The 10,319-nt window shown below is 54.6% G+C and overlaps 1 protein-coding gene across 1 annotated transcript in view; it reads left to right on the top strand.

Annotated features, from left to right (window-relative positions):
- Positions 1-2,839: 2,839 nt before the first annotated feature.
- The window catches only part of DNAI2 (dynein axonemal intermediate chain 2), a 23,539-nt gene continuing 16,059 nt past the window's right edge, over positions 2,840-10,319 (top strand). Inside the window, exons 1-4 of the mRNA XM_036341761.1 lie at positions 2,840-2,932; positions 5,738-5,931; positions 7,917-8,078; positions 9,088-9,209. Coding sequence (XP_036197654.1) covers positions 5,749-5,931; positions 7,917-8,078; positions 9,088-9,209 — 467 coding nt within the window. The 5' untranslated portion in view covers positions 2,840-2,932; positions 5,738-5,748. The remainder of the gene's footprint in view (positions 2,933-5,737; positions 5,932-7,916; positions 8,079-9,087; positions 9,210-10,319) is intronic.

Genomic DNA, 10,319 nt, shown 5'->3' with positions numbered 1-10,319 from the left:
ACCCGCCAGGCATCACGGACTATTCCAAGTGTATGTTCATGGCTGACCAGACCTCACAATCACCCACTGGGTCACTCATTTTGCAAATAGGCCAACAGCGGCCCAGAGAGGGTAACTGGGAGCGAGGGCCAACCCAGAAGGCAAGCTGGGCGCCTCCGTGCAATGCTGTGGGCATGTCTGTTCGTGGAAGATGTCATTTTGTATGTGTGAAACTCTAACATTCCACCAAAAATGGTTACAACGAGGAAATGAAACAGCAGAGTAGCTGCATACAAGGTGAACACAAAAACACTTGCATTTCAACAATGAACACCCTGAAAAGAAACTTGTTTTTATTCTCTTTACAATGGTACATGCAGAAAACACTGGGAAGAAGGAAAAGGGGGTGTACGGCAGAGAACTGTGGACTGGCCGGGGGATGATGGGGGCCAGTGGCTGCTCCCAGCAAACAATCTCAGTGGCCAGTTAGCTGTGATTGAGCAGAGAACTGAGACAATGCAGTTTTTCTGAACTTGATTCCTGTGCATACTCCAAATTATATGACCTCAGGCTGGCTTCCCAGGAGAGACGCATCTGCTCCCCCTCTCTGAGCCTCAGTTCTGGCATCTAGAATAAGGGCACAGCAACCCAGTGGCTGGCTCCCGTCAAACCAGGTGCTCCAGGAAGCGGAGGCCCAGGCTGGACTCACGGGTGAGAAGGCTGGGAGGTCAGGGCAGGGATGTGGGGTGCCCTGCATCCTCCTGTAGCTGAGGGCTCGGCAAGGCAGCGAGGCGCCTCTGAGCCCCCAAGTCTGCACTTCCCACCAAGCAGCCTGCCCTGTGCCCACTGCACTGTCACTGCCAAGGAGCCCCCGGGGCAGCGAGAGACAGGGCTGAGGCACAGACACAGCGATGTGTCTCCCTGTGAGCCCCTGCACTGAGAGGTCCAGGGGACTTCCTGTGCCGGGGGACAGGCCTCAGCTGCTCCCAGACCCAGCCAAAGCCCCAAAAGGAGGAGCCAGGTAAGGTCTATCTCCTGAAGCTGCTGCTCCGATGGCTACAGACTGCCCCAGACAAACAGGAACATGGCTCTCCCTGTTCTGGGGCCAGAATGTGACATCAGGGTGTCGGGAGCCGTGGTCCCTCGAAGGGCTCCAGGGGAGGGTCCTCATCCTTCCTGCCTATTCACTTTCTGGGGGCCCCTGGCCGCATCCCTTCCATCGTCACGTGGCCACTCTTGCAACCTCCTGTCCTCCAGAGACTTCTATGCCTCATCACCTGGCCCCGCCCCCTGTTCACCTGCCCCTCTTCAGGCCAAATCGCTGGGCCCCGCCCCTACCCTGTTCACCTGCCCCTCTTCAGGCCAATCACTGGGCCCCGCCCCTGCCCTGTTCACCTGCCCAGTGCTGGCTGATCAGGGGGCCCCGCCCCCTTGTTGAGGTGCCTACTCTGGCATGATCACGTGGCCTTGCCCCCTTGGCAGCTGGCGGAGCCGCCTGGGAGCTGGGCTGAGTTGAGAGGGAAGTGGGCCTGCCAAGGGGTGATGGGTGTTTTGCCAGTGAACAGAGCGGCCTTCAGCAGTCCTGAGTGAGGGTGGGGGGGGGGAGCCTGTAACAAGTCATTGCAATACAGGAGGAAGGTGGCCATAGCTTGCCTTCCACCTTCCCTCTTTCCCCGTTTTGTACCTTCCGGACACTTCCCCATCTGCAGAGTAATGTGGGTGCCGAGGGCTCAGCGTCTCGGGTCCGGGGTGGGGTGAGGAGGGTGTCAGTGCTCCGTGAGGCAGTCTGCAGGCTCCACTGCGGAGCTGATCTGCTTCTGACTTCCGGATGCTTTGTCTGGGATGGGATTGGCCTCTGACAACACAAAACCACCTCCGTGGGGCTTTCAGATGCTCCTCCACCCAGCCCCCAGCACCCCCTGAGCACCCACCCCAAGGGGCTCAGAGAAGCCGGTGGAAGCTTAGGGCTTGTCTTTGGTTAGTGTGGTTGGGAAAGTGCCATCTCGTTGGGAATTGTGTTGCCCAGCCCAGTTCAAGGCAGGTGGGTAGTGGTGAAGACATATGTGAAGAAGGTGGGGAGCTGGGAAGGGAGGGAGCCCGACTGATGCACCCTCCATCCCCCAAATGCCTTTCTTCCACCACCACCACCCCTCACTTGCTCACACCATGCTCTCTCCCCCCAATCTGGAATGCTCTCCTTCCCCCTGCAACTCACAACCATTGTTCAAACTCATGTCTTCTAGCCCCAAGTTTCATATGATCTCACTTCATTACCTTTACCCCAAGAGAAATGTCACTGGATCCATCCATTCATTCATTCAGTGAACCCGCAGCGCCTGCTTAGCCCCTCCTTGTCTGCAGCCCCTACTTTCCACTGTGGCCGGTTTGGGTCAGACTTAGGATTCTTCCACGATGTGGTATGGCGGTGGGGGGGAGGGGGAGTGGGGCTGGCAGAAGAAGGGAGGCCTGGGCTGTAATTCCCACTTAGTGGATGAGGACACTGAACGACTGGGTGGTCAAAGACCTGCCAGTCACAAGCCAATAAATAGCAGAGCGCGGCCTCCCCAGCCCGGGCTCAGGACTCGGGGGGCACTGCCAACACCTTGGCGTTTGCTCCGGGTCCTGCCCGGTGCGTGTTTGCAGACTCGGATCAGCGCCTTGGCAAGCCCTGCGCACGTCTATGTTGCCGGTGTTTGCCTAACTTGTTTTATTTCCCTCCTGACCCTGCAGACCTCCGGAACAGGGAGCCCGGAGCCGCTGCGCCTCCCACCGGTCGGAACGGGAAGGTCACACGCTCCCGTTCGCCTCCGCGTGGCCCCGCGGCCCCAGCCCGGCCAGGGTTGCCAGGCAACGGGTAAACTCCGCGGCTGGGAGCCGTTTGAGAGGCGCTGGAGCGGGCACCGCGACTGGGGCGCTTCCCCAGCTTCCCGGGGGCAGGAGGAGCGGACCCAGGGTAAGGGCGGACGGGGGAGGACGTCCGCGGCTGTGGAGGAGAGTGGAGGGTGAAGGCGGGAGGCCCGCCCCCACCCAAGAGAGTAACCTCCGATCGGGCAAGGAATTCCTGGTGGGGGCGTCCCTCTGGGGTGGCCCTGCCGAGAGGCGGATGCCAGGAATAGCGCTCTTAGGGTGCCCGCTCGGTTGGTCCTCGCTGCCCTCAATACCTCCGAGTCGCAGGGCCTGGCAAGTTCTAAACGCCTTGCCTCCCTACCTTCTACCCCCCGGTCAGCTGGTCCTGAGACCATCTGCCTGCTGGGGGCGGGGGAGACCAAAGGGTTTACAGCTGAACGGAGGGGACATACAGCCTGGGCTGGGTGGCAGGAGGCTGGGCAGGCGCAGAGGAGAGCTTGCTGATGAGAATGGAGGGGAGGGAACCTACAGTGACTGGGCGCCTATGGGTGGCAGGTGCTGTAAATGCACCCCCTCAGCTATTCACCGCTTCAGAGCCGGGTCCTGGCTCGGTCTGTCTGGACTTAAGTACCGTGACCTTTGACCAGGTACTTAGCCTCTCCCCGCGTCAGTTGCTTCACCTGTAGAATGAGAATGGTGGTAACCGTTTGGGGGGCTGTGGTGGGGGTTCACAGCGCCTGGGACCCAGTGGGTCTTTACAGATTCGGGATCCGAGCCCTTTACCGGGTATGTGATTTGCAAGTGCTTCCTTCAAGTCTGTGTCTTGTCTTCGTGCTGTCTTTTGAAGGGCAAAAGTTTTCATTCCTAACGAAGTCCAAGTTACTGTTTTTTTCTTTTATGGACCATGCTTTTGATGCCGTATTTAAGAAATCTTATCCCAAAAAAGCTTATCTTAATCAGGGTCACGATGACTTCCCTCTCTGGTCTCCCACTGTAGTGATAGAGCTTCTGCTCTCTCATTTATGCCTGTGATCCCTTTTGAGTTCATTGGTGAGTGTGGTGTGAGGTAGGGGTCTGTGATCCTTCTTTTGCAGGTCAAGGGTCCAGTTATCCAGGCACCATTTTCGTCCTCTGCTAGCTTGTGAGGTGCGTTGGTAATTTGACCAAAAGTCAGTTGACCGTAAATAGAAAGGTTTTTATTTCTGAGTTCTCAATTTCATTCCATTGATACAAATATGTCTGTCCTTATGCTAGTACAACGCTGTCTTGATTAGTCAGAGTTTCAACAATGTTTGCTGAATAAGTGAAATAATGAAACTATAATCAAAACAAGTAGAAAGCATACAGTTGGCACTCATAAAACCTGCAAATTCCTAGGAAAATCTAGATAATTAGATTTAAAAAAACTAGACTAATTTTGGGTGCCCCAGAAAGCATTTGTGGGCACAAACTCTGGTAAGCCCTTGGGAAAGTGAATTACTACTGTTGCATTTCTGTTGCATTTCTTTTTCCACCTGTTTCTCAAGTTTAAATATTTGTCTATAGGTTTTTACTTAAATCAAGGGCCATGTCCCCCAAGCATTTTTCTACCAGGTCCCCTTATCATTCAAAGATTAGCAACACCTGCTCACAGGTAAGACCCTAAACTCCTGGGAGTTGAAAGGCCTTCGGAGGTGAGTCCTACCATGGCGAGGCTCTTGTGAAGTTAACCTTCCCCCACGCCACCCCATCCGGCAGCTTGCTTCCTAGGTGTCCACGCAGGCCCAGCAGCCTCACAGACCCACAGCCGGAGGGACACACTTCCTGAGAGTTAGGAGTGGCCAGCAGGTGGCAGCTCTGCTCAGCTCCATAGCTGACAGGCCCCATCAGATGACCAGCCATTTAGGCCACTGAGGAGCATCCAGACCCCACAGTCTGTTGCTGTGACAGGGGTCAGAGGGGTCCAGGTCTCTTTTGGGGGTGAGTGAAGAGCAATCTGTGGACCTGCCCACTGCATTTCTGAGACTTCCGCTTAGCGCCAGTGAGAAAACACTTCCTTGCGTTGCATTGGAGTGCTGTGCTTCCCACCCTCCCAAAGTGTCTGGCCTCAGAATGACCAAGGTCAAGCAGCTGGTGAGTGCCAAGGCCAGAACTTGAAGTCCGAACCCAGCCCAATCCTTCTTTCCAGTTCCACATGGTGCTGTGAATGTCCCATGTCCCGCGTGGTTCAGGGTTCGGGATCTGGAGAAGGGGCCGCATGCAAATGAAAGAGATGAGACAAGAAATAATAATTTGGAAATATTGGGAGCCAGATGGGCAAGCCCAATGCAAGAGAAAGGACTTCCACTGGTGCCCAGGCCTCGCCAACCTTTTATTCAATTTTGGATACGCATCTAGTTCTTAGTCAGGCAGGTAATTGCAGTAACAGACAGACTATCGTAAAGGTCAGTAAATATTAGAAAGATTTACTCTGAGACTATTTGGTCAGGAAATAGCTTGAGCCCCCATTGTCTGGACTAAACAATCGGTGCATAGCTCTGGCCCTTGCCAGGGCTCAAGGTTCACCAGCGTTCAGAGATCCTTGTTTACACGTCTCTGATAGTGAAGACAATGGGTAGCTTCCTGCACTGTGCCTTTCAAGGAACAAATCAGAGAGGTTCTCAAAGGCCTAACGATTCTGCCTGCTGAGGGCCAGCCTCCTGGCCTCCTCAGGTGGACTCCCAGCCCTGTCCTGGGGCGGGTGACATGGAGGGAGGAGTTTCCAGTGGGGTCCCCCAGTGAGTCCCAGAACCTAGAACTCTGGAGTGGGCAAGCCTTTGGACAACTGAGTGGTTGAGGCCTCGACTCTCAAATCAGTGAGGCCCATGGGAACAGGAAGCAGCCAGGCGGGGGCCCTCACCAAACACCCCACCCCCAACCCCCGCCCCTGCAGCTGCCGGCACCATGGAGATCGTGTACGTGTACGTCAAGAAGCGAAGCGAGTTCGGGAAGCATTGCAACTTCTCGGACCGCCAGGCAGAGCTGCACATCGACATCCCGCCCAACCCCGAGCTGGCGGAGCAGTTCATGGAGCGGAACCCCGTGGACACGGGCATCCAGTGCTCCACCAGCATGTCGGAGCACGAGGTGGGTGTGAGTCTAGGTAACTCCCTCCACCTGGAAGCCAGTTGGGGTGGCCCCGTGCAGATGCCGGGAGTGTGAGGCAGGATGGCACAGAGCCCCCCCATGATGCTCAGGGCCCGGCAGAGGGAGGGGACCCTGCATTGAGCAGCCCCAGGGCCAAGGGCGTGTCAATCAAGACATTCTCTCTCCCAGTGGCTCTGGCCTCACCTCTCAAATTCTTTCTAGAATCCTTTTAGGCATTTGGGACAGGGGGCGAGGTATTCTGCGGGGGCAGAGTATTACATCCACAGGCAACTGCCCAGTCGTGAAAACTCAGGGTTGCACCCTACCTGGTTTGGCTCAGTGGATAGAGCATCAGCCTGCGGACTGAAGGGTCCTGGGTTCAATTCTGGTCAAGGGCACATGCCCGGGTTGTGGGCTCAATCCCCAGTAGGGGTTGTGCAGGAGGCAGCCGATCAATGATTCTCTGTCATCATTGATGTTTCTATCTTTCTCTCTCTTTCCCTTCCTCTCTGAAATCAATAAAAATATATTTTAAAAAAAGAAAAGAAAAGTCAGGATTGCCCTAGAACAGTAATGGCGAACCTTTTGAGCTCAGCGTGTCAGCATTTTAAAAAACCCTAACTTAACTCTGGTGCCGTGTCACATATAGAAATTTTTTGATACATATTTGCAACCATAGTAAAACAAAGATTTATATTTTTGATATTTATTTTATATATTTAAATGCCATTTAACAAAGAAAAATCAACCAAAAAAAATGAGTTCGCGTGTCATAGGTTCGCCATCACTGCCCTAGAAAGTTCTGGGGAGAGGGGCTCTGAGACCAGAGAACTGGGTCATGGTGCTGTTCAGACACCCAGCGAGCTGCCCGCCTGTCTGAGCCAGGTGGTCAGCTCCTGATCGCGTCGGGAACTGCTGCGAGGAAACCAGACGGACGGAGATAACCCATGTATCACGTCCCAAATCAACTGGTGGACGTCACATTTGATTTCACATGTGGGTCTGATAACTCACAGCTCAGAGGAACGCCGTTGCTCGAGTTCCCGGGGCGAGCTGCTGTCACGGGGCCAGGGCAACTTTGTCCGTGTCATAGAGATGCTGCCCTCGCACCACGTTAGGGCCTCTGTCAGCAGCTGTGCCCGGAAGACTTGTAATTCTAGGGAGCGCTTCAAAAAGCCAAGGACCCCGGCCAGCGCGGCTCAGTGAACCAAGAGGTCACGGGTTCGATTCCCGATCTCGGCACATGCCTGGGGTGTGGGCTCCATCCCCAGGAGAGGGTGTGCAGGAGGCAGCCGATCAATGTTTCCCTCTCTCCCTCTCCCTCCCTCTCTCTCTCTAATCAATAAAAACATATTTTTTAAAAAATGCAAAGGAGAAGCAAGTGACTGATGAATGAGAACAGGGTCTCCACTGGGGGTGATGCAAAATCCTGGAACTAGATGGTGGTGGTGGTGGCACAGCCCTTGCATGGCCTAACGCCACTGACTGGTGCACGTTAACTGTTTAAAGTGGTAAACTTGATGTTATGTGTCGTTTACTAAAAAACAGGGGAAGATGGGACGGTGGCACACTGCTAAGTTTAAAGGGCAAAGCTACCTCCATCCCGCCTCCCTGCCACAGAGAACGGGCAAAGCCAACCCAGACTCTTCACTGGCTCCTGCGGCATGGCACACGGAGGGCGGAGGCGGCGGGCGCGCCTCTCTCCTTAGGGCTCTTACGGAGCAGATGGGTGCCACTCAGAAGTAGATTTTCCTGGGCCTCTGGCATCAGCTGCAAAGATGCTAGCTCCACACAAGGGCCCTTCCATGGCTGCCTGCGACCCCCCGAGGACCAGAGGCGCCTTCCTGGTACCGGAAAACCTCATGGCTTTGGCCAGACACCCCCTTGGTCCATCCTGAGCGCGTGGGGCTCGGGACCCTGGTGCGTGGAAGCGGCTAAATGCTCGCACCAGGGCCAGGGGTTCTCACCTGGGGCTCTCTCTTCAGGCCAACACAGAGCGATTCGAGATGGAGACGCGGGGTGTCAACCACGTGGAGGGGGGTTGGCCCAAGGATGTGAACCCCCTGGAGCTGGAGCAGACCATCCGCTTCCGGAAGAAGGTGGAGAAAGACGAGAACTACATCAACACCATCATGCAGCTGGGCTTGGTAAGGCTTCCTTCAGCCCCAGCGGTCAGAGCCACGGCCATCGCTCAGGCTCCCCAAGTGCATGTCAAGCCTAGATGTGCCTGGCCCCGTGCTCAGCTCCCGTGGCTACTCAGGGGAAGACCCGTAAGGAGCCTTCTACCTGGGAGCAGGCACATCCACCACAGCAGACCGGAGGGGGAGGCCGGGAGGTGCAGGGCCGAACAGGCTCTGGGAGGAGTCTGAAAAGTGGCCCCCGTGGGCAAAGAGAACCCCAAAGAACTCCACCCACCAGCTTCCCACCACTAGGGAACATCCTTTCATTCAGCACATTTGGACCACGCTTCTGGTCTCTGCCAGGCACGGTAGAGATTGCAAAAATGAATTCCACATGCATCCTGCTCCAAAGAGTGTATAATCCAACAGAGGGCAAAGACAAATACAGAGATATCACCACACCATGTAGAAATAAATGATGTTAGAGGATGGATGACTTGTCATTTTGCCCCATTAGGAGAGAGAGTCCATTTCCTGCTGAAGGGATCACGGAAGGCTTCCTGGAAGAGGTGGCACCTGACCATGGGCTTTTCCATGATGGACATTTGGAATAATGGGGAGGGCTTTCGGGGTGAAGGAGCTGGAGATGGGTGCTATATGTGGAGTCATGGAGACTTCTGTTTGCCGGGAGCAGTGTTTCTTTCACCATTTTTTTTTTTCACTTTTGTCCCCAAGGAGTCTTTTTAGATATTCTCTTCCTAATTGCCTCCCCCCACGAAATGTCGATGCCATAGGTATGCCGTACATCTGTTTATGTACTGCATGTCTACCTGCGCTTTGTATGGGAAAAGTAGTATTATTTACTGCTAAGAACCAGTTTTCGCCCTGTTGGGGCGATGCTGCCTCATTGAGAATGCACGGGCTGAGGGTGGGAAAGGACCACTAGCTATTCCTCAGCCCCCCCAGACCTCATCTCAGCCCGTCAGACAGCAGGGCCCCCCATTCCCGCTGAGAACTCCGGGCGTGCCCCCCTCAGATCATGGAGCACTGCGTGAAGCAGAACAACGCCATTGACATCTACCAGGAGTATTTCGATGACGAGGACGCAGTGGAAGTGACGGAAGAGGCCCCTTCCGCTAAGACCATCAATGTTTTCAGGTATTTTTTTAAAAATTGATTTCAGAGAGGAAGGGAAAGGGAGAGAGAGAGAGCGAAACATCAATGATGAGAGAGAATCATTGATCACTGCCTCCTGCACGCCCCCTACTGGGGATCAAGCCCACAACCCGGACAGTTGCCCTGACCGGGAATCGAACCGCGACCTCCTGGTTCATAGGCTGACACGCAACCACTGAACCTTGCCGGTTGGACTTTGGGTGTTTCTATGGTTAGGCAGGTGCTGCCAATCTCGGTCACCTCTGTGGGCGGGTGTTCCTACTGTGACGATAGGGCATGTTTCCAAGATTCAACACCTGAAACCAAAACAAGGTGCAGAGCAGGGTGCAGAGAGCACCGCTTCGTTTGAAACACTCCTGGGTGTCTGTGCCTGCGTGCATGGGTACATGTATGTGTGTGTATGTGCTTGAATATGCAGGGAATACCAGGGATTTTGGAAGTGTCTAGCCGCAAAGGCCAACCCTGGGAGATTCATTTTCCACCAGAACCCCCGGAGGGGTCTGACCTTGGCGGAATGACGCATTTCAAATCATCCCACCCAACCCCCGGCTGAGGAAACTGACCCCAGGGAGGGGGACGTGCTCAGAGCACACGGTGGGTGGGGACCCAGCCAAGGCTGGAACCCTGGTCTCCTGACTCCCGGCCCGAGCTCCTTCCCCTACAGTAGTGCTCCCAGGGAGGAGGGACGGGGTGTGAAGCTGTTTGTCCATTCCGTCCGTATCCTTCCAGGAAACAGTCCCAGTTGGGGGCCATTGTCTGTAATACTTAACTCTTTCTCATGCTCCCTCCCCCCTTGCTCTTTAAATGAAGATCTTTTTATTTTTTTTTTTTATTTTTAGAGCAATTTTAAGTTCACAGCAAAATTGATCAGAAAGAACAGTTTCCATACACACCCCTCCCCCCACCCACCCACACAGCCTCCCCCACTGTCATCATCAGCCCCAGAGTGGTAGGTACACTTGTCACAGTGATGAGCCAGCATGGACACATCATCATCACCCTGTCTGAATGTGTCCCAGGCTGCAGTAGCAAAAGACCATAAAAAAATATCATTAAAAAACGAGGCAGCTTAGGAACTACTGAAGTCTATTT

The sequence above is a fragment of the Myotis myotis genome, unplaced genomic scaffold (genome assembly GCF_014108235.1).
Source record: "Myotis myotis isolate mMyoMyo1 unplaced genomic scaffold, mMyoMyo1.p scaffold_m19_p_17, whole genome shotgun sequence".
Lineage (NCBI taxonomy): Eukaryota > Metazoa > Chordata > Mammalia > Chiroptera > Vespertilionidae > Myotis > Myotis myotis.
This window is presented reverse-complemented; position numbering and strand designations above follow the sequence as displayed.